The sequence below is a fragment of the Cebus imitator genome, unplaced genomic scaffold, assembly GCF_001604975.1.
Source record: "Cebus imitator isolate Cc_AM_T3 unplaced genomic scaffold, Cebus_imitator-1.0 Scaffold18, whole genome shotgun sequence".
NCBI lineage: Eukaryota > Metazoa > Chordata > Mammalia > Primates > Cebidae > Cebus > Cebus imitator.
The window spans coordinates 18,719,303-18,744,426 of record NW_016107333.1 but is presented as its reverse complement, the minus strand read 5'-3'; the positions used below and the strand labels follow the sequence as shown (position 1 = coordinate 18,744,426).

The window sequence follows — 25,124 nt, the reverse complement described above, 5'->3', positions numbered from 1 at the left end:
TCCCACATCCTCAAGAGAGCAAGGATATGTTTCTCTATGCTCTGCTGGCATTTGCCCAGAGGAAGCAGGCTAGTTCCTAGATACAGTTTTACTATTTTCCTGCCTATCAATCCTACTTCATTGGTTCTACCCATATTTGAGGGAGCCACTCTGACATGAAATAATTACACCACAGATTTTTGAGAATGTTGAAGATATGGTAGAGGATTTTGGACCTATAGATGGAACCTACTTTTGCTACTTGTGGGACATTGCTTAAAGTTCAACCTTTACGATATCTTGGGAAAACTGGGTCTTAATCTCACATAGGGATAAAGCTATGCCGTTTTTCCAAGAATAAACAATTGTTAGCTTTGGAAAAGTGGAGAAGGCATTCCTAAAAGAACTGAAACAATCCTACTGTTGAAACATTCCCTTTCAACAGTGGAGGAAGTTCTTCATATCCCATGAGCACACTATTGTTAAATAAAATTGTACAGGCTGTGGAAGCCGATAAAATAGGACACGTCATCCATTTTGGACTGTGGGAGAAGTTATAAGGTTTCAATGCAAATGAGAGGACACTCTTCTAGAAAATTGTCCACTTAGGACTCTTTTGATTCGGAAACTGATTTTATAGAAAAACTGCCATGCAACACGGTCCTGAAGTCACACATCGGATTATCCTTATTTGATATTTATTTTTTAAAATGTAAGCTATCAAAAAGCAAGTTAGTATCAGGAAGTTTTTAAAAAGAAGCACGTTTAAGGGCTTTCCTGACGTCATTCTCCACCCATCACTATGTCTCATACTTGATGCATCTAAAATTACATCTTCTGTCCTGGGCAGTGACTGAAGTTCACAAAATGGCCTTGCGTCACCAAGTAAAGTTAAGTGGATGCTGCTTACCTACGCACAGAGGTGTGTCAAATATTTCCTTAAAAACAACTTAGTATTCCCAAGAACAAAAACTATTTTGTGTTGAGCATTTATTATATTCCATATACTATACTGTGAGTTTTACAGAAATTATCTAAATTAATTTTTACAGCAGCTCTATGAGGTTAGTAATTATTATCACTATTTTATAGATGAGGAAACTGAGGCTCAGAAAATCAGTTACAAAAGCTGTATCTTTTTTTTGGGTAACTGAAAAATTCAGTTACCAAAGCCTCTTAACTACTGTGCTATTTGTTTCTCTACATATTAGTAGTTAAAGGGTTTGATTTTAGGAATTTGAAAATTTCTGTTGTGTGAAATAGTTCCTTTCAGTTCCTAAAAAACACAACATAAACGATAAACTAGGCATTCATTAATTTTATTCAGTAGCGAAAAGTACTTAGAAATAAATTTTGGAATTTTTCAGCTCATGCCTTATTTGGTACTGGACATTCTACAAGATTATCCTGGACTTCCTGGACTTTTTGTGGCCTGTGCTTACAGCGGGACGTTAAGGTATGAACTATGACTCTAATAACACATGATTTCCCTGTTGGGATCTTTCTTTTGTTTTTAGATACTTTGGGGAATAATGTTGAATTCTGGGCACACAGATGGCCCAAAGTAGGCAATCTGCTGCGTGTGTCCTCTATGTGGTCTGACTTACCTCTGTGGACAAGCATCCTGTTGTCATCAGCTCCACTTTTAACTAGGTCCTTGCTCTCTAACACACCATCATACATCCTGTGATGTGATACCCTATGGTCACAATTATGATGATTTGTTGATGGTAGCTTTCACTGATGATCACAAATGGGTGCCACAGTCTTGATTGAAAACACGCATGGGGCTAAAGCATGGTCAACTGGAAAATTAGACTGAAATCTTCCATTTACGTGTTGAATAATATATACCATCCAAAGAATCTTACGTTTTGTGATCTATCATTGCCCTTTTTTCTTGTGTTTGTTCCGGAGAATTATTAATATCAACATGTACATTGTGTGTTACTGAGGATTCAGGAAATTAACATTATTGATATTTACAGCATATGGTAGGAAGGACTTACGACAGTCCTTTCTACACACAAAGAGAAACAGGTTTTAAAGTTGTTATGTACAGTAATATGGAGTAATCTATGTAGATTCTTTTCCCAGACACTGAGGATTAATTGCAAGTGGAAGCAACATTAATGCATCCTTTCTCTTTTACTGTCAAGCCTATAGACATTGCCTGAATCATTCTTGGATGATAACAGTTTCTAGAAAGACAGCTCTGTGTTTATTAAAAATAGCATAGTAGAAATCAGGTTATATTTTAGAAGTGACAATTTGTTTCCCCTTTTCTCATTTTCACTTAAAGTACTACTAAAGGTAAAATATTATAAACCAGAAGTTTTATTTTCCCTTACAGCACAGTGTCCTCCAGTATTAATGCCTTAGCAGCAGTAACTGTGGAAGATCTAATCAAACCTTACTTCAGATCTCTCTCAGAAAAGTCTTTGTCTTGGATTTCCCAAGGAATGAGTAAGTTTCTGTTTTCACAATTCCATTTTAGCTCAGAGAGATGATTTTTTTTTGAGACACAAAAAATTTGTTTCCACTGAAGCTACAGAGGAATAACCTCTGAGCATGAATGTATATCCACATATGTATGCCTATGACTTAATGCAGCCGTTTTTTAAATGTTTGTATCAATGTTTAAAGTTATTATATTTGTAATCAAGATTTGGGAGACACTTCAAACAATTGATTGTCAGTGAACCACAAAGGACAATTTCCAGAGGATCGATTTGGCTGTCCTTTTTTTCCTGTGACTTTGTCTTCTCCTAAATTTGTGTTAAAATTCTTAGCCATGCACACAAGAAAATTCAACTATTTTCCTTTTCAACTATAGTTCATAGTTCCAAGAAATATCCCTAGTTTGGAACCAAGAGCCACACTTTTTCTACGTTACCTAAGAGGGCACTGTCAGTTTGAGTTACATTGTCTTCCCATAAACACTTCTCAAATGTTTATAGAGAATTACATTAAATTAGATTAATAGATTAGATAAATTGAAAATAAAAAAACAGAGTGTTGTGATTCTTGAATCATCTTAATTGTCTGTTCTGTCTGCTTATGTACACTGTCCTGGAGATGATCTATAAAATTGTGCAAGAAATTCTCAACTTCTGTTCTGTTCAATTGTAGAGCCTTATTAGGGGTTAAATACCAGCTTGAATAGAGTGGTTTAAGCGTCTTCAGTTCCCAGATGTCTCAAATGTAATATCCAACTCAACAAAATCTTGCCAATGTACTTCATTCTTCATTTTGACACCTTGAAATGAATGACTAACAAGTTCCTTTTTGAGAAAGAATCTTTAACTTCGACACAATAGCATTAATAGACTGTCAAAGAAATAGTAAATTATACCCTTTTAGGAGCCATAATTCTATATAAAGTTGCCATGACTGTAGCCTGGAATGAGTACTTAATTTATATATGTCAGTGTTCCCTAAATTTAAATAGCAATGCATCATTTTATTATGTATCCAATTTTAGTCCTGAGCATAATTTCAGAATGATACAATGCTTCCTAAAATGTTTTTAGATTGGTTCATTACTGGATTATTGAAGCTGTGTGGTTTAGTAGAATGAATAGACGCTTTTGAAGCCAGACAAACCCAATCTTGCTTTGTTAATTTACTAGCTGTTAGCCTTGAGAAAATCCAGATACCCATACAAGCCTCTCTTTCTATATGGAAAATGGCCACACAAATACTTTGCAGAATTGGATTTTGAGATAATGCATGTAAAACAGGAGGCACTAGGCTCATGGAATGATGTTGATGATGAATGACAAGTGAACTCTGCTAATATAGATGAGATTTTCATTCATTTTAAAGGGTACTATGAAATCATAATCTTGAGGTATGTGCAATAAGGACATAGAGAAGAATGTGGCAGATGATTCGTGTGTGTTTCCAATAGCTTAGAGTTCCCAAAACTATAATGGTGGCTATTCATGACCCATTAAATACAGAAGAATCAAGCCAAATATATTGAAAATATTATTTACGTTAAAATTTAGAAGCATAAAAATCATAGCATTGAGAACTCTTTGAAAAGATTAATTTAAGATTTTTCATTCAAGTGCATTATTTACTCAATATATTTAACAAAGGTATGAGTGCTAAAATAAGAGAAATAGCATGATATAAGGAATACAAAAATTTTATGATGGGCAAATTTCCCATTCATTTTTTTCTGTGTATTGAGTTTTGCATTTGGGAAATTATGTCAACTAATTTCAGGTGACCTTTTCGAAGTGAGCTATTAAAACAAAAGGATTTTTGCATGATATTTCCTATAATTTTAAAAGTAATGCATGTACCTGGAGAACATTTGGAAAATATTGAAAGTCAATAGAAAAAAATATTCCACAATCTGACCACCACTGGTGGCTTGAGAACTTGTATAAAGAAGTTTGGGATGGGCATGGTGGCTCATGCCTGTAATCCTAGCACTTTGGGAGGCCGAAGTGGGAGGATTGCTTGAGCCCAGGAGTTCGAGACTATCCTGGACAACATAGCGACACCCAGTCTCTATAAAAAGAAAGAAAGAAAGAAAGAAAGAAGCTTAGGGAAAACAACTTAGCAGAAGGGCAGATGTGCTGCTTATCCAGAAGTTGTCTTTCTTTGCTGGTTTAGTAGGAAGGGCTTGAGGATACTGATGGAGATTATGAGGCGGCTAAAAGTCCTCCAACACCCAATGATATCCACTGCGACTTCCCAAGGAAAATGAATGCTTAAAGTCAGAAGAGTCTAATTTCTGTTTATTACTCCCTCTCTCACCTTGTACAGAGCAGAGCTGAATTGTATTCTACTTTTGGCAAGCTGAAAACAGAGACCTGAGCCTTCGTCTCTATCCAAATGTTTATGGAGGATTAGATTAACAACATAATATAGTTCTTAGTTTTAAAATCCCTATAGTTAATTCCAGGAATCCTTTACTTATATAACCTACTGCTGTAACTAATCCTGGGACACAATGTAAGGGCTTTGTTTGTCCTCTTGGCACACTGCTGATCCCAGAGGAAAACAGCCCTTCCCATTGTTCACTGGCTCTGATGTATGTGGCCATTCTTCACCACAGTCATATTATTTACTTTGAATCAAAGGTGTGGTGGATTATTCTATTGAGAATTCTAATCTTATGGGTCTGGATTTTACGCTGGCTCTTATGTTGTCCATTTAGGTGTGCTGTATGGAGCCCTGTGTATTGGAATGGCTGCACTGGCATCACTTGTGGGAGCTTTGTTGCAGGTGAGAGCTGACCCCTGGGGGTTTAAGTCATAATTACTAAATCTTTTTTTAATGTTGACGTGACCATTCTTCCAGACTTCTGTCAATGTATATAGACACCTGGACATATCAGGTGGCAGAGATGACTACACTTTAAAAATTTTTTTTAAATTAAACTTTCTGTTTTGAGATAATTGTGGATTTACATGCAATTGTGAGATATAATACAGAGAGATCCCATGTACTCTTTACTCGGTTTCCCTCAATGATAACATCTTGCACTGGTAACATCTTGATAGTACAATATCAAACCCATATATTAACATTGATATAACCAAGACACAAGACATTTCCATCTCCATAAGAATCCTTGCTGTTGCCCATTTGTAGCCACACCCACTTCCCTTCTGATCTCACTCCCTCCTTAATCCCTGGCAACCGCTAATCTGTTTTCCACTTCGATAATTTTGCCAGGTCAAGATTGCTACATAAATGGACTTACATAGAATGTAACCTTTTTCACTTGGTATAATGTGAAATAATCTGTTGTCATTAATCTGTTCTTTTTAATTATCAGATAATATTCTCTGGTAGAGATGTGTCACTGTTTATTTACCTACTCACCTGATGAAGGACATCTAAATTGTTTCCAGTTTTTGAGTATTAGAAATAAATGTGTTACAAACATTTATGTATAGATTTTTGTATAAGTATAAACCTTCATTTCTCTGGGATAACTACCCAGGAGTGCAGTTGTCAGGTGATTGCTAAATGTCTACTTTTGAAAGAAACTGCCAAACTATAATTCCAGAGTGTGCCATTTTTATATCACTAGCCCAGTGTAAAAGGTGAATGGCCCAGTGTAAACCTCAGTCTTTTCAGCATTTAGTGGTCACCCAAACTGGAATGCCATGGTGCAACCTCCGCTCACTGCAACTCTGACTCCCAGGTTCAAGTGATTCTCCTGCCTCAGCCTCCAAAGTAGCTGGGATTACAGGCACACACCACCATGTCTGGCTAGTTTTCGTATTTTTAGTACAGACGGGATTTCACTGTGTTGGCCAGGCTGGTCTTGAACTCCTGACCTCAAATGATCTGCCCACCTTGGCCTCCCAAAGTGCTGGGATTACAGGCATGAGCCACCTCACCTGGCCCTGGTGTCATTTTTTTATATTAGCCATTCTGATAGGCATATAGTGATATCTCATTGTAGTTTTAATTCGTATTTCCCTAATGGCTAATGATGTTAAGAATGTTTTTCAGATACTTATTTTTCATCTATGTACCTTCTTTCATACATTATCCCATAATGTCTTTTGTTCACATTCTAATTCAGTTGTTCACTTTTTTTCTGTTGAGTTTTGAGCGTTTTTAATGTATTCTTTATACTAGCTTTTGGTCAGATGTGGTTTTCAAATATTTTCTTAGACTGTAGTTTGTCTTTTTATCCTCATAACAAGGTCTGTCAAAGTGCAATTTTTTTTTAGTTTGGATAAAGTCTAGTTTATCAATTTGTCTTTTTGCAGATTGTGTTTTTGGTATAGAGTCTAAGAACTTTACCTAGCCCCAGATCTTGAAGATTTTCTTCTGTTTTTTTTCATAGAGTTTTAGAGTTTCATATTTTATATTTAAGTCTAAAATCCCTTTGGAGTTAATTTTTATATAAAATGTGCAACTTAGGTTGACATTCTTTTTTCCTCTGTGCATGTTCAACAAGCACCATTTGTTAAAAAGGCTGCCTTTCTTCCATTGACTTGCCTTTACACCTTTGTAAAAAATCAGTTGGGCATATTTGTGTGGGTCTATTTCTGAATTCTCTGTTCTCTTCCACTTATTTATGTGTCTGTACTACTGCTAATACCACACAGATTTACAATTTGATAATTTTGATTACTGTAGCTTTAAAATAAGTTTCAAGATCAGGTGGATTGATTTTCTCACTGTATTCTTATTTTTCAAAATTGTTTTAGCTATTCTAGTTCTTTTGCCTTTCCATATGAAATCTAGAATAATCTTGTCTGCATCTACAAAAAAAATCTTGCTTAAATTTTGATTGCCTGAAAGCTGTTTATCCATTTGAGAAGAAATATGTCTTTACTATGTTGAAGTTTCTAAAACATGAACATGGTTTGTCTCTTCATTTATTTAGCTTTTCTATGACTTTCTTTTTTAACACCGTTGTGTAATTTTCAGTATTCCAGTCCTTTATATGCTTAGCAAGATTTATATCCAAATCTTTTATTTTATTTCTTAGTGAATGCAAATCATATTTTTCATGTTGGTGTCTACGTGTTCATTGCTAATATATAGAAATGAAATTGATGTTTTTATATTTATCTTGTATCTTGCAACCTTGCTGAGCTCACGTATTAGTTCTCAGAGGTGTTTGTTTCTTGGTTTTATGTTTTGTTATATTCTTTGAGATATTCTACATGAACAGTCATGTCATCTTCGAATAGGGGCAGTTTTATTTCTTTCCTTCTGATCTGTATGTATGTCTTTTATTTCCTTATTGCACTGGCTTAAACTTTCATAGAAGTAGTGAGAGCAGAAATCCTTACCCAGTTCCCAAATGTGAACAGGAAATTCTATTCCTATTCTCTATTCCTATTTTTTTTTTCTGAGAGTTTTCACCATAAATCGGTGTTGAATTTTGTCAAATACTTTTTCTGTAATTAATTTATATGATCATGTGATTTTCTTCTTTAGCCTACTTACATGGTGGATTACGTTGTTGGTTTTTTAATGCAGGACCAGCCTTGCATACCGGGAATAAACCTCTTTTGGTCATGGTGTGTAGTTATTTTTATATATTGCTGAATTCTATGTGCTGATATTTTATTAAAGATTTTTACATCTATATTTATGAGGGATGTTGATCTGTAATGGTGAGTGTGTGTGAGTATGTGTGTGTGTGTGTGTGTGTGTGTGTGTGTATACTGCCTTTGGTTTTGATAGCAGGGTTATAGTAGCTTCATAAAATAAATTGGGAAGGATTCTGTTTTCTATTTTCTGGGAGAGATTGTCTAAAACTTATGTCAATTATTTCTTAATTATTTGGTAGAATTCTCTAGGAAAAGCATCTGGGCCTGGGTTTTTTATTTTTGTTGTAGTTTTAAAATTGTGAATTTAATTTCCTTAATAGTTATAGAGCTATTCAAATTATCCATTTCATATTGGATGAATTGTGACAGTGTTTTTGAGAAATTGTTCTATTTTATCTAAGTTTGCAAATTTACACATATATAGTTGTTCACAGTATTTGTGTACTATCATTTTGATATCTACAGGACCTGTCATGATATTCCCTGTTTCATTCCTAATATTGGTAATTTATGTCTTATTTTTTTTAGTCTTGCTACTGGTTTGTCAATTTCATTGATGTTTTCAAAGAACCAGCTTCTTTTTTTCACTGATTTTTCTGTATTGTTTTTCTGTTTTGCTCATTGATTTTTTTACTTTTATCTTTATTATTTATTTTCCCTTTCTTATTTTGGGTTTTAATTTGCTGTTCTTGGGGTGGGATCTTAGGTTGTTGATTTGAATCTTCTCCTATTTTCTAATGTGCACATTTATTGCTGAAAATTTCCTTCTTGGCAATAGGTTAGCTGTGTTCCACAACTTTTGATATCTCATATGTTTGTTTACATTGAGCTGAATGTATTTTTAATTTTCCTTTGAGATACTCTTTTGACTCATGGATTATTTAGAAGTATGTTCTTAGTTTGCAAGTATTCAGAGATTTTTTTGTTATCTTTCTGTTATTGATTTTTCTAGTTTGATTCCATTGTGATCAGAGAACACACTCGGTATGATTTCAGTTCTTTTAAACTTGTTGAGGTCTGTTTTATAACCCAGGATATGGTATTCTGGTATATGTTCCATGGGCACTTGAAAAGAATGTGTATTCTTTTTTTTATTGGGTAGGGTATTCTATAATTATCCATTAAATTGCATTTGTTGATGGTTGCTGATTTTCTGTTTAGTTGTTTTATCAATTGTTGAGAGGGGGTGGTGAATTCTCCAAGTATAATTGTGTATTTGTCTATTTCCCTTTTAATTCTATCAATTTTTGCTTTGCTTCATGCATTGGGTCTTATTGAAGGATTAACTTTTTTGTTTTTTTATAATGTCCCTATCTGTCTCTGAGAAATTTTTTTGCTGTGAAGTCTATTTATCTTTATCATTAATTTTAATGATATTAATATAGTTATTTTTACTTTCCATTGATTAATGGTTGCATGACATATCTTTTTCTATCCTTTCACTTTGGCCCTGCCTGTGTTGCTATATTTTAAGCGAGTTTTTTGTACATAGCACATAGTTGAGTCTTTTAAAAAAAATCCATACTGTCAATGATTGTCTTTTCATTAGTGTATTTAGACCATTCACATTTAATATAATTATTGGTCTGTTATGTTAATGTTCAAGCATCATTTTTTTGGTTTTTTGTTTGGTATTTCTGTCTTTTGTTTTCTGCCTTCCTGTGAGTTGCTTGAACAATTTTTAGAATTTCATTTTGATTTATCTATATTATTTTGAATTAATCTCTTTGTATAGTATTTTTAGTGATTCTTTTAGGTATTACATTATACATATATAACTTATTAGTGTATTGGTTTTGTCATTTTACCAGTTTAAGTAAACTATAGAAACCTTACCTCTCTTTATGTCCTTTTACCCTTCCTTATTTATAATATAGTTATCTTAAATATTTCCTTCACATACAGTCAGAATTACATCAGACAGTATATAATGTTTACTTTAACTGTCAATCATAATTTAGAAAACTCAAGAGGATAAAGAAAGCCCATTATATTTACTCCATGTTTTTGCTTACTGTGTTCCCTCTTCTTTCTGGAAAGTTTAGAGTTGCTTCTTTCTACCATTTCCTTTCTGTTTAGAAAGTTTCTTTTAGCCATTGTTTTAGTGTTCCTTCACCTGAGAATGTCTTGAGTTTCCCTTTTATCCTCAACGGATATTTTTGTTGAGAGTATGATTCTGGGTTGCTAGTTACTTTTTCTTTTCCCCCGGGAGTTAAAAAAATATTTTTCTACTTTCTTCTCATCGCTATCATTTCTTATGAGAAATCTGCTACTATTCTAATTGTTTTCCCTTACAGATAAGGAGTCATTTCTTCCGGGATGCTGTCAGCGTTTTTAAATTTTTCTTTAATTTTCAGAATTTTAATTACCATGTATCTTGGTGTATATTTCTTTGTTTTGAGTTTTTGATGTGTCTTGGCATGTATTTCTTTCTTTTCTTTTCCTATTTTTTTTTTAGGGTTACTCAGCTTCTTGAATCTTGAATCAGCTTCTTTCATAAATCTGAAAGAGATTTATGTCTCTTGCCAAATTTGAGAAGTTCAGACATTAATTCTTTGAGTACTTTTCATCCCCATCTTCTTTCTCTTTTCCTCTGGAACTCTCACGACATGAATGTTAAAATTTTTGTTATATTTCTACAGATCCCTGAAGTCCATTTTATATTTCTTCATTCCATTTCTCTCTATTGTTCAGTTTAGGTTATTTCTATTGATTTGTCATTCAGTTACCTGATCTTTTTCTCTGTTCCCTCTATTCTGCTGTTGTGCACATTCATTTAAAATTTTTATTTCAGTTATTGTATTTGTTCGGTCTAACAATTTCATTTGGTTCTTCCTAATATCTTCTTTTGTTCCCTGAGATTTTTCTCACTATATATATATATTTCCCTTCTATTTTGTAATTAGTTTCAAGTGAGTTCTAATTGTTAAAGCATTTTTTATCATGGCTATTTAAAAATTTTTATCAAATAATTCTCTATCTGTAATCTCCATATCTACATCTATTGATTGTCTTTTTATATTTAGTTTGCGATCTTCCTGGTAGTTTCTATGAAACGTTAATTTCAACTGAAACCTGGGCATTTTAGTATTATGTGATGAGACTTTGAATCTTACCTTCTCTTTTAGCTGGCTTTCTCTGGCATCACTTCAGTAGCACAAGGGAGGGTGCTGCCTCACTACTGTCAGGTGGAGGTAGAAGTCCAGGTTTGCTACTTGACCTCAGTTGACCCCTGAGGGAGGAGCTCCTTGTTACGCTGGATAGGGTTGTGTAAGATACTATGAAACATATTGTGGCTATAAGATTAATGATAGTACATAAGGCCCACTGAAATATCTTACAGGGTTGATAGTACATGTCACTTAGGAATTTACAATCCTGGCTCAGGGATTTCCAGGAAACAAAGCCACCTCAGCACAGATGCAGCTTTCATAAACCTTAGAACAAAGCTTACTTTTACAATAATAGCTTAAATACCCTTTATGAAAGAAACACCTGGTAACTAACCTGGACTAAATACAGGTATAAGAAAGGGAGAAGGACCCACCCCCCAAAGTCTGACAATGGTCTCTGGATAAGACTCTGTGGTCAGTTCATGATCTAACCCCCTTACTGTATCTGGCCCATGACACCAGCTTATTCTCACTATCCATCTTCTAAGAGTGCTGCCAGAATAAACCAATTGAACATTAGATGGTGCCTAAGACTCATCTTTGATGTGAAGTGAACAGAAAAGGAGATATTGCCCCTGGGGAAGCTAGTTAACTAGGTGCGCCTACAACCCCTGAACACAATTGGCATTGAGGATGGGATAAGTAAGTGAGCAAGTGAGTAATGACACCCATTTCTAAGGAAGGATTGGGAGAGGGTGACTAGGGACTGGTTCTGATCAAGAAATCAGTGAAGCCCTCTGGAATGCTCCACATTGTGTCTGACAGTTTTTATTTTACTTTCTGGCCTGTTGCTGCCATCTACACACACTTTGTGCCTCTGTTGTGAAATTGCCACCATGAAAAACCTGCCAAAATTATTCTTAAAACCACTCCGGCCCCCAGTAACCAGGGACAGGCTCTAAGGAGGAGGATCATACCAGCACTGGAAGTGGGGGTGAAGGATGCCCCAGCTTGAAGAGCCAACTGCTGGCTGGTGTGTCTCCGGCCCCTGCTGTGGGAGGGTTGCACCTTGTCCCCAAGGATCTTGGCATCGTGACGCCACAGACCAAGAAGGCAGAGGTGAAGCTTACCTGCCAAAGGGTTATGTGCTGTTGTCCACTAGCCGGGGACTTAGAAGTGTATTTCCCAATAGATCCTTGGACTAACACCGCCAGTGAAGTCCACAAAAATTACCAAAGGGCACATTGTGCTATTCTCAGCCCTCCATGCACTCCAGCTGAGACATCGTGACTTAAAGGGTATGCCCCACCCCATGATGCCTGCTGCATGTTGCTGGCAGCAACCCACAAGCAACATGCCCAAGTCAGGCAGGCTCACCTCAGAGTCACGACATTCTGCCCAGCCAATCCAGAGCCCTGTGAGCTGTGGAATGATGATCCTGAGCCCACTGGGTTATTCCACTGGCTACACTGCAGGTGTCACCAGTCCTCACCTGGGGCATGGCTGAGAAAGCACCTGGCATCTCCTCAGCTGGCTGAGATGAGGAAGTGTGCCCTAGATGCCATACAAGTCCATGAAGAGGTTCACCCATGATGTGGACAGAAATTCAAAGCCTGCTCAAAGACCTGGTGCAGGAACCCAGTGAGAGAGGCACCACCTGGCTGTGCTGTGTGTATCTGACAGAAAGTACTTTGCAACTCACGGTGGAGAAATACAAATACAACAGCCAGTGGCTGTCTTCAAAGGTGATAAGATCATCCTTATTTCAGGACCCTGTCAAGCTTATCCAGGCACAGAGTGGAGCTGGTAGACATGGCTCTCCCTGCAATCTGCTGCAGTGGCTATTTGGGCCTGACGAATAGCACCCCCAGCATGAGCCTCTCTCTTTTCATCAAGGGCTGAAGGTGGCTGGTGTACACTTGAGGAGGAAAGGGAGCTACTGTGGCCAGGAGAGTTGGTTTGTCCTATGATGGGCTCCCCTTAAAAACATCTGTAAGGCGTCTGGATGCAAGGTGGCCTGTTCCAGACTCTCCCCTTTGTGCGCCTGTCCCATGGGAGTGGTGGCTGTGCAAAGCAACTCTCCTGTCCCTGATGGCCATATTCCCTGACGTTAATTGAACTCTGCAAGTCCTCACCACCCTGGAAAATGCTGAGACAGAACCATCCAACAGTGTTCACAGCAGCAGCTACCCCACTACCCACCAGCCAGCGCCTTGCAGCCAGAGGTCTCACACTGGGCTCTGCTCTCCCTGACCTCCCGACACCAATCACCCACAGGACGTGGGCCAGTCCAGCTGTTCACAAGGGTAGAGAGCCCTCTACTGGCAGTTATGCTGAAGGGTGCTCCCCAATTGGCTCCTGTCTGGCAAGCCTCATGAATTCCTGCAAACCCTCGTTAATGCTAATGCAGCCCAACCTCCCACCCACCCACCGACCCACCACCCATCTGGATGGCTGAGCATCAGCTTCTACCTCCTGGAAGATGCCTTCACTCTAACATTCCTGCCCTGTGCTCAGGATGACCCAAAGACTGTCCCACCCACCCTGCCTATATCCCTCCCTGGCAAGATTTTTACTCCCATATTTGCCTAGGGGTCTCTTGGGCCACCTCCACCACTGTTTCTGCAGCCAGTGCCTCCTAGAGACACTTGGTTCCTGACAGCCATCTGGAGTGGACAACACCCCAACTTTGGCTTCATCAGGCCATGTTCAAGATCACAATTTTGGATCTTTGACAGTACCTCAACACACACAGTGTCCTGAGACCTTACTGCTTAGTTATGTGTCCTCCTTATCCTTCTATTCCATTTTCACCTGCCATTGCTCTGCAATCAAGCAACTCCAAGCCTGCTACCGCTGAGTCCATTCAACTCCTTTTACCTGTTCATGTAACCATTTTTTCAAGCCCCAGTGTGCCCGAGTTATTTTGCTGCTACTCCGGGTGGCCTGACTTTCCACATCCAATGGTGGCTTCTCCAGACCAATTTCTTGGCACTGAGGTCACTGACAGCCTCCACCACATTTTGGCTACCCACTGAGCAGCCAACCTTTCAGCCTGCTGCACATGCCCTCGCTGGCCTTCTGCCACACATCCATTGCGTCCAGTCCAGACTTGGTCGCTACCTGTCCTCCACTCTTCCCTCACCATTGGTGAGCCTGCGTCAAAACCACAGCTGAACCCCATTCTCATGATCTCCCCTAACTGCTCAGCTGGACAGTAGACCTACTGTATCCTCTCTGTGATGATGCAGTTCAATTTCAGAGTATTCCAAGGGCGCCAGTGACTCCTCCTCACCGTCCTGCAGAAGATCCGTTTCTCAAGATTTGACTGACCATAGAGTGCACTTTCAAGCTCAGGCAGCCTCTCAATTATTGACCTCCTCAGGGTCAGGGGTGGAGTGTGGTATACCATGACATATATAGTGGCTATAAGATTAATGATAGGCATAAGGCCATTGACCCCCTCAGGGTCAGGGGTGGAGTGTGGTATACAATGAGATATATTGTGGCTATAAGATGATAGGCATAAGGCTACTCAAGCAACTCACAGGGTCAGTCTTATCTGTCACTTAACAGTAGGAAGCAACCTGGCCTGGGGATTTCCAACTAGATTTCCAGGAGACCAGGTCACTTCAGCACAGAGGCAACTTTCACAAACCTTAGAACAAGCTCACCCTTAGAAGAATAGCTTAATCTCCCTTTGTGAACAAAACACTTGGTAACTGACCTGGATTGCATAAAGGTATAAGAAAGGAGGAAGGATCCCCCAAACTCTGAGAATGGTCTCTAGATGAAAACCTTCCTGGTCTGTCAGTCATCTGACTCGTGACTAAATCTGGCCCATGACACTGTCCTACTCCCACCATCCTTCTGGTAAAAGCACTGCCAGAATAAAACACATAAGCATCAGACGGTGCACACGATTTAATGTTGATGCAAAGTGAGATCAAGGGGAGAGGCCTCTGCGGGAAGCTGGTTAACTAGGACCACCCGAAATGCCTGAACACGACAGGGTGGAATCCACTGACATCATGGAACAGGTGGCTTTGTCACTGCTAGGCCATGGTGAAAGTCCTGATTCTCTGCTAGGCCTCCTGTGACATTTCCAGTAGGGAGGCAAAGGGCGCCTCCTGACAGGCTGTGGGAATGGAATCTAGGCTGGCATAGGCGTGGGTGGGGTGAACAGATTATTCTGTGGTGTTCAGATGGAATGGAGTGATTGAGGTCTAAGAGTTTTCTATCTTTCTAGGCTGCTCCTTTCCTGGCCCTGTGACTAGAGAGAAAACAGGATTTTGTGAGGGCTTTTAATTTAATTTAATTTAATTTAATTTAATTTTATATTTTATTTATTTATTTATTTATTTGCCTATGTCTGTTGCCATTTCCAGGCTAGCTGGCTTCTTTAGCTCTCAGGCTTGGATACAGGAAGCAAAAAAAAAAAAAAAAAAGCTTACGTCTTAGGTCTCTAAAACTGCTCACAGGTCATAATTTGCTTTGTGGATCATATGACATCTTTCACATCTTGCAGTGGAGTCTAACTCCCTTCTGACTGGACTCAGTGTAAACCGACTCAGGATCACATCCTTGAGTCCATATGCTTTTAAGCACTAGTTCTCCTCTCTACTCCGTACCAGATCCTTTTCTTCTTCCATGAAGCAGACTTATTTAAAAAAAAAAAAAAAAAAAAAAATTTTTTAAATTTTTTTTAAAAAAAAAAAAAAATTTTTAAAAAAAAAAAAAAAAAAAAAAAACTTGTTTAAGTTCTTTGTAGATTCTGGATATTAGCCCTTTGTCAGATGGACTTAAACAAATTCACAAGAAAAAAAAAAAACAGCCACATCAAAAAATAGGCAAAGGAAATGAACAGACACTTCTCAAAAGAAGATATTTATGCAGCCAACAGACATATGAAAAAATACTCATCATCAGTGGTCACTAGAGAAATGCAAATCGAAACCACAATGAGATACCATCTCATGCCAATTAGAATGGTATTCATTAAAAAATCAGGAAACAACAGATGCTATAGAGGATGTAGAGAAATAGGAATGATTTTACACTGTCGGTGGGAGTATAAATTAGTTCAACAATTGTCTCAGGCCTCTCTATCTTCTCTGTGTTTGATTGCCCTTTTTGAAGCTACCTGCAGAAACAGATGGATGCTTGAGACTGAGGAGCAGAAACTTCCAAGTTCTAATGACTTCTTTTCCAGTGACAAGGCTATCGTGACTAAAATGATGATTTTCAGGAGGCTGAATACTTTAAATCATCATCCCGATGAAATGACTTTGAAACATTTCAGTTTGGATATGAGATTGCTAATTGCTGACATTGCTTTATTTTTGTAGGCAGCACTCACCATATTTGGTATGGTTGGCGGACCACTTATGGGCTTGTTTGCTTTGGGCATTTTGGTTCCCTTTGCCAACTCAATTGTAAGTACAAAGAATGAATATGTGTGAAGATTACTTTTCCAACTACACTAGCAACTCCACACTTTTTTCTGAGTGTAAAAATGTGGTTCCTTTGAGATTTGTCATTGGTTACTTGTCTTAATGACTTAAATTATTTCTTTTGGCTTTGGGGGAGTATACAGTGAAGTACTATGTACAGGGGCCCTGTATATGTGAAGCTCAATGGAAACTTCCAGAACCATATAGGGAAATTTTAATTATTCGTAATATAACTAAAGAAGCAACATTTTTTGTGCACGTACCTACTTGCTCTTCTCAAAAATTAGTAGCTAGGATTCAAAAGAGATCAATGGGCTCAGATAAGAGAGATTTAAGGGCAGTAAAACAGAATTTCTGCGAATAGCCATAGCACAGCAAAGAGAAGCAATACAATCTTACCACCTTGGCCAGGAATTTTCTACTGCTGACATTTAAAACTGTAGCTCCTGCAACATGATTTAACTCCCGAGGGGTGATAATAATTGGGAATATTTTCCAGAAAGACCTAATGTCTCTGTCCTTCTACCTAGACATATCTGGGCTTAGAAGTATTAACGTTTGTTTGGAATAAATGAACTAGAAATTATTTCCCTGAAACCCAGAAGAAAGTCCACCGGTTCAGTCTGGCTATAAGATATAGTTCAGGAAAAGCTGATAATGTATGTACAACTGCTTCAGATATAGGATAGCCATAGAACTATGACTTCACATTCAGGATTCTATTTTCCATTTAACACAGTAGGAATTGGTAAGGCAGATACTAATAAGGACAAAGATATTAATAAGTAGGATTTGGTAAGGCAGATATTAATAAGGATTAGCTAAGGCAGATATTACTAAGGACTGGTTATTATTATTTATTATCCTCAATGAAATGTCATATGAAAACCTACTTTGGTAGGAATTAATCACAATGAAAGTTTTGTTTGTGTCCACCTCAGAATGTTGAAGCTTGGATTATTAGACTTTTCATGATGAAATTCATAATAGATTGTTAAGTATCAGAAAAATGTATTTAAAAATCAACTTTTGATATTTGACATTTGTTGCCAGCATGCATTTCCTCCTGAAGAGCTGTAGCTGACTAAGCTAACATGCCCTTTTCTGGGGGCAGTAACAGGAAAAAAACATTATTCTTCCTGCCATAAACTATCTTTTTTTTTTTTAAACCATGTCTGTCCAGGATTTTCACCAGCAGATTATCTGCCTTTCTTCAGAGTGGTCTTTTTCGTTCCTTTTTCCCTCCCTGCCTCACTACCTTTCATTCATTTATTCACTTGTTCATTTATTCAGTGGATTTTTATGGGCTGAGCACTGTGTTGGGAGGAGAGAGCACTGAATGTTTCTGCCCTTGTGGGTTTTATAATTTTGTGCCATGTTGAAGTTGGCTTTCTAATGCTAATTTTAACATCAAAGCAAACTGTGTTATTTTTCTTTTAAAAGTATTCTTGTTTTACAGGGAGCACTTGTTGGTCTGATGGCTGGATTTGTCATTTCTCTATGGGTTGGAATTGGAGCTCAAATATATCCTCCACTTCCGGAGAGAACGATGCCATTGCCCCTTGATATCTATGGCTGTAACAGCACATACAATGAGACAAATTTGATGACAACCACAGAAAGGCCATTTACTACTAGTGCTTTTCAAATACACAATGTTCAAAGGTATTGAATTAAGTTTTATTACATTATACTTTTAAAAGCTTATGCAACAACTAGAGCACTCCAATTGCTTTTTGTCTTGCCTACAACACCGTGATTTTGCTTAATTCTGAAATGAGTAAAACCCATGTGGCTTGCTATAATATTTTCTGCAGCAGTAACAAAAATGTCCTATTTTCATAATTTCTATAGGAATTTCTGCCTTGCCTACAGATCTAAGAAAACTTAAACATTAATGAGAAAATTCTATTATATGTAAATACCAGCTCTTAACTGCATGAAGAATTATCTTTGTCTTGGAAAAATTTTTTAAATGACAAGCACAATTATAAAAGAAATAGCTTATATAGTCTTTGAAGGACAGATTTTATTGACCAAAAGCTACAATTATTTAAACATCTTAAATAATTGCCATTTGTTCAGCGGAAGGTTCCAAATCTTTGAAGCATTAGCAGTGATCCCAGCTGTGATCTTCATGCTAGAGATTTCCGTCATGTAGTACACTTTGGAGCCTCTAGATGCTGAAGTTGTCTGATTTACTGTAATGGTATAGACCTGTGGGTAGAGGCACGCTTTACTGTATAGTGAATGTGAGGGCAAGACTTTCTTTTGTGGATATATAAACGTCGAGCCTTAAAGCACAAACCCGTGGATATGTTCAAGGAATGTAAAGTTGAGGCCATTGCCCCCAAAGTATTGCCCCAGTGCCAGCTTATCTGGAATGACATCATTATAGAGTCTACCCTTTTGGGTCAAGGCATGGCATACTCCTCTTAAAATCTTAAGATGGACACACTCCTAGGAGAAGGAACATGATCATACATATAGCCATTAATAGCAATTCGTGTTCTGGAGGGAATTCAGCTATGAGAAATCTAGCCAGTGGGACTTCCAGGGGTGTTCCAGGCAGGTAAGCTCTGTATGGTAGAGTGGAAAGTTAGTTCCAGAGCCTGAGGCATATCTGAGGGAAGTTTTATTAGGTGAGGTGCTGTGGAGACAGGGGCAGGGACATATGAGGAGCATCTGGATGGGCATCAAAGCACTAAGGGGAGGGGCTGGGAGAGACATTAGGAAGTCAGAAAGGGAGAAAAGATTAACTGAAGGTTAAGTGGGAGGACATACAGGATGTACTTCTTGTTTTACAATTTTGCTTAGCATTTTCCTAATTATGTAACTATTTGTCCTTAAGAGTCTAAAGCAAAATGGTTGTTTGGATTGCTGAAACAAATAAATTAGCTGAAGTTTATTGTATGCCTGGTACCCAAGTAATCACTTTTATATGTTAGTTTGTTTACCAAATATTTCAGCGAATAAACGAGAATTTTTGAGCAAGGACTATGTACCCAGAACTGTGCTGGCTGTTTATTTAGTATCCATGGAAGAAAATCTTCCTCTCCTATCCACTGTTTCCTGCCTTCCAGAAAATTATATTCTAGCTAGAGAGAATGTGCAAATATGCAGAAGACAATGAACTCTGTAAGCATGCTAAGTATAAAAATTAGGGCATAGTAAATAAGAAATACTTGATACATTATTGTTAAAAGAGTGAGTACAAAGTTGGAGTGTAAGCTAGCATGAAGACTTCAGGGATGTACTGCTACTTCAAGAATGCACAGGTTTGGCTAGATGAAGGGGAAGGTCTGGAAAGTCATTCTTGTCACAGAAAATGACCAGAAGGGATACTGGACAAGAAAATAAATTAAAACATGCACTGTGATAAGTAGTATTCACATGAGAGCCAGGAGGAGGAAGTCTGCCTGGCTGTAGTCAAGGAGACCCAGGAGAATTTCCTGGGCTGGAGTTAATGAGGTGGCAGGATGGAGCACAGGGACACACGGAGGGAGGAGTACGTGTTACAGAATGAAGAAACAAAGGGGCAAAGGTATAGAATGACTGAAGAATCAGTGCATCTTAGGAAATCACCCTAGTTCCGTATGGCTGGAGCACAAGGGTTTTGAGCCACCCAGCTGAAGGTTGACTGTATGATTCTTTGGTTGCCTAGATACAGATTGTTTTGATTGCTTAGATTCAGTTTCGATTTTTTAAAGTTTCCAATATTTGATGGTTACACATTGGTAGCTTGCTGTGGCTTTAATTTGTATTTCCCTTATGATTAATGAAGTTGAATACATTTTCATTTGTTCACTGCCATTTGGATATCTACTTTTGCGACATGGTTATTGACGTCTTTGGTCCATTTGAAATGGATTCGCTGCCTTTTTCTTATTTATGTAGGAGTTCATGACGTATTCTATATATGAGATATGATTTGAAAATATTTTTCTCCCATTGCACGTGTTGCCTTTTTACTCTTTTAATGATACATTTTTTTGTTAGTCAAAATTTCTTAATTTTAATTAATTTCTGTTTCTCAGCTTTTTCCTATATGATTAGTCCTTTATGTGTCTTGTTTAAGAAATCCTTGCCTACCCTGAAGTCATAAAGATATTCCTCTAATTTTTCATTTAAAAGCTTTATTGTTAATCATTTCAATTTGGGAAGTGTAATCCACTTTGGAATTGATTTCTGTGGGTAATATGATCAAGATTATTTTTTCCCATATGAATATCCAGTTAACTAAACACTATTTATTGAAAAGACTCTCCTTTTGCCCCATTGAATGCAACGGCAATGAAACTGATGTTAACCAATTAACTATTTTTCTGTGGGCCTATTTCTCAATTTTCTATTCTGTTCTATTTTGTCTGTCTTTGGCTCAATATCACACTCTCTCAATTTCATTAGCTCACCTCAATGTGTTCCCCTTCTTTCTGGGCTCTTGAAACCTCAAGTTCTCATTGTTTTTTGTTTTTGTTGTTGTTATTTTTGTTTTTGTTTGAGATAGAGTCTTGTTCTCTTGCCCAAGCTGGAGCTCACTGCAACCTCTGCCTCCTGAGTTCAAGAGATTTTTGTGCCTCGGCCTGCCAAGTAGCTGGGATTACAGGCATGAGCCACCGTGCCTGGCCAATTTTTGTATTTTTAGTAAAGATGGTGTTTCACCATGTTGGCCAGCCTGGTCTCGAACTCCTGACCTCAGGAGATCCACCTGCCTCAGCCTCCCAAAGTGCTAGGATTATAGGTGTGAGCCACCACACCTGGCCAAGTTCTCATTGTCTTGATGATGTCTTCAAAAACCTGCCTCCCTCCCCATACCCCAGTTATATTTATTGTTCTCAGCAGAATGATTGGTCTAAATCAAGCAGCTATCAAAACTGGAAGTGGAATCCTAGAGAAATAATTGTAGAAATGATCATAGAATGATCTTGTTACTCTTTCACTTAAAACATTGCAATGAGTCCCATTGCCTGTAGAGTAAAATTCCAACTCATGCCCAGTTCCACAAAAAGTCCCCTGCCTATCTTTCATCTTGTAATCGCTGTCTTGCTCACTGTGCCTCAGTCAGCTTATGTTTAGTCTCTGAGATGCTTTCCTCAAGAACATTTTGTTTCTCAAATCTTATTTCAAATGTCATTTATTTCCAAAGGTTTTCTCTGACCACTCATAGTGTAGTTCCTCCCTCTCCATGCTGTTAATAGCACGTCATCTTGTTTTATTTTCCCTACAGCACTTTCTACTAGTGGAAATTATTATATTTATTAATTTGTTTATTGTATTTATCTCTACATTAGAATGTAAACTTTATGTGAGAAGGAATATTATCTACCTTATTTTAAAAAAATAATTTCAACGTTTATTTTAGATACCTGTGCATGTTTCTTATCTGGGTAAATCATAAGATGCTGAGGTTGGGAGTACAATTGGTCCTTTCATCCAGGAGGTGCTATACCCAATAGTTAATTTTTCAACTCTTGCCTCGCTCCCTCCACCCTCTAAGAGTCCCCAGTGTCTATTGTTCCCTTCTTTGTGTCCATAAGTACCCAACGTTTAGCTCCCACTTACAAGTGAGAACTTGTGGTATTTGGTTTTCTGTTCCTGCATTAATTAGCTTAGGATAATGGCCTCTAGCTGCACCTGTGTTGCTGAAAAGGACATGATTTTGTTCTTTTTTATGGCTGCATAGTATTCCATGATGTATGTGTGCCATCTTTTCTTTATCCAGTCTATCACTGACGGGCACCTAGGTTGATTGCATGTTTTTGCTATTGTAACAGTGTTGCAATGAACATAGAAGTGCATGTGTCTTTTTGGTAGAACAATTTGTTTTCCTTTGGATATATACCTAGTAATGGGATTGCTGGGTCAAATGGTTTATCTGCCTTATTTATGGCCAACTCTCCAATCACAAAAGCAGTGCCTGGGATGTCATGCAGAATGGAATGAATAAACATGGCCCTCAAATATTTTAGTATGTAGTCAGGGTGAGTTTTAATTTCAATTCTTGATCCAATAAGAAAATTAGGACAGCAGATTGTGACATTAAAAATATTATTAAATATTATATTTTGACCTTGCCATGAGAATCACTGGTATATACTGGTAGTTACCAGTGGCATTACGTGAAATCTTACAGCTGTGCTTTTCCTTTCTTAGGACTCCACTGATGGATAACTGGTATTCTTTATCATATCTGTACTTCAGCACTGTTGGAACTTTGGTAACATTATTAGTGGGGATACTTGTCAGTTTATCAACAGGTAACTATCTAAATATTAGTATTATTATATTTACCTTTACATCAGTTTTTACTGTATCTGTTTTATAGCTATTTATGTTATTTTACTATGATCCTATTGACAACTAGTTTATTTCTTCTGTTACTCATGGGAAATCTGAAGGCCTAGACTTGAAAGCAGAAGACTCTCTTTTTTTTGAGACAGAGTCTTGGTCTGTAGGCCTGGCTGGAGTACAGTGGCACGATCTCGGCTCACTGAAACCTCTGTCTCTCAGGCTCAAGCAATTCTCCTGCCTCAGCCTCCCAAGTAGCTGGGACTACAGGTGTGTGCTACCACTCTAGGCTAATTTTTGTATTTTTAGTAGAGATGGGGTTTCACCATGTTGGCTAGGCTAGTCTTGAACTCCTGACCTCAGGTAATCCGCCTGCCTTGGCCTCTCAACAGAAGACTCATTTCTATTTAAATGTTGGTTCTGCCCTTTAGGGACTGCATGAACTTGGGCAAGTCACATAGCTACACTGAGCCTCAGCTTTCTTATGTGTAAAATGAGGACAATAATAATTGAACTGCCTATCTCACAAATTGCTGTAAGATAAAAATAAGATGCTTGAAAAAAAACTTCATAGCTACTGTGATGTTAGGGATTTTACACATGTTTTTACAACAATCCTATATGCTATGATCTGCCCATTGTCTTGTACTCATTCTTTGTGAACTGTAAAGAAGCATACACAGGTTATATCTAAACATAGTGTGGAGGCTTTTTAAGATGTTCATCATTTTTAAAAAGTGTGTTTTTTAAAAATCAAACTAATACACATAGTATATAAATTGCTACCTGGGATTGCTGTTACCCTGGGACTCCATTTTGTTCTCATTCTGTGAATTCTCTGAGTCCCTGTTCCTATATTGGGTTTTCTACTGCTTGTATTCATTACTTTGCATTCCCATTTATTCCCTTAATTGAATGAAGCACATATCATATAGCATATTCTTGAGAAAGAGTAGACAAAAGAAGGGGTTTTAAAAACTTTGCATGCCTGAAAAAAAAATTTCTTTAATCTATCTTATGCTTGATTGATTGTTTGAGCAGAAAATCCTAGGGTTGAAAAGAACTGTTCTTTTTTCTGAGAGGGAGTCTGAATTTCTCTCTAGCTTACTATGTTGCTGTTGTGACGGCGCTGTGCTACAAGCTGACGCTTTGTATGTGGCCCATTTTCACATTGACCACCTTGCCCTAGACCTTCAGTAGGGCCCGTTCAATCTGAAGACCCATGCCCCTCAGTTCTGGACATTTTCTTTTTCTTTTCTTCCCTTTAAAAAAAAATAATTTTCTGTGTTCTCCTTCTGGAAATTCCCGTTGGTCAAACATTTGAATTGGAATCATGGACAGTTCCTCTAATTTTCTTGTTTTTTTTCTCTCTTATTTTTCACCTCTGTGTCTTTTAGGTCTACTCTATGGGATATTTTTTCACTTACTTTTCCAATAATCCTCAAAGGAGTGCTCTGATCCAGTTTTGAGAATAGTCTATAGGGCAACGAGGGCAGGGAAGAGGCTATTGCAGTAACCCAGGTGAGAGATCACAGTGCTGCGGCTGGGGTAGTGTGGAGTTGGTGAAACTTACTGGGTCCCCTGGCTCCCTACATCCCCTCACACGTACGCATCCATAGCAGCCACGCCAGGGGAAGGCTGCACTACCTCCTTCAACATGTGTTACAACTAATTAGAAATTGTACACTGGGCCGAGCATGGTGGCTCACGCTTGTAATCCCAGCATTTTGGGAGGCCGAGGTGGGCAGATCACAAGGTCCAGAGATCGAGACCATCCTGGCCAACATGGTGAAACCCTGTCTCTACTAAAAATACAAAAATTAACTGGACATGGTGGCATGCACCTGTAGTCACAGCTACTCGGGAGGCTAAGGCAGGAGAATCACTTGAACCCAGGAGGCAGAGGTTGCAGTGAGCGGAGATAGCGCCACTGTATTCCAGCCTGGTGACAGAGCGAGACTCTGTCTCAATCACAACAAAAAAAGAATTTGTATACTGTGGTTCGAGGATGTCTGATGTCTTTGCTCTATACTACAAAGCTGCCAGCACTTTATAGAATCCTGCTATCAATTTCTGTTTTTTGGCACTGGGATAGTAGCTGTCTGTCAAACTTCTGTGACACTTGTATTTATAATTATAAAATTTGTTGCTATTCATTATTTCTCAAACAGTAGCTGGAAAGTATTCTCTTTTCCAAAAGAACTTTCTCAAAAATACAATTCCCAGCACAGTAGGTTTTT

At 37.9% G+C, this 25,124-nt stretch overlaps 1 protein-coding gene across 2 annotated transcripts in view; it reads left to right on the top strand.

The window, feature by feature from the left end:
- The window catches only part of SLC5A8 (solute carrier family 5 member 8), a 53,557-nt gene that overhangs the window by 24,194 nt on the left and 4,239 nt on the right, over nt 1–25,124 (top strand). Inside the window, exons 8-14 of one of the 2 annotated variants that reach the window (XR_005197995.1) lie at nt 1,347–1,435; nt 2,333–2,445; nt 5,159–5,226; nt 16,492–16,578; nt 18,056–18,261; nt 22,750–22,853; nt 24,282–24,405. Coding sequence is in view for 1 of the 2 variants with exons in the window: in XM_017516573.1 (XP_017372062.1) it covers nt 1,347–1,435; nt 2,333–2,445; nt 5,159–5,226; nt 16,492–16,578; nt 18,056–18,261; nt 22,750–22,853 (667 nt within the window). In the remaining variant the exon portion in view is untranslated. The remainder of the gene's footprint in view (nt 1–1,346; nt 1,436–2,332; nt 2,446–5,158; nt 5,227–16,491; nt 16,579–18,055; nt 18,262–22,749; nt 22,854–24,281; nt 24,406–25,124) is intronic. The other variant, XM_017516573.1, reaches the window with a different exon arrangement.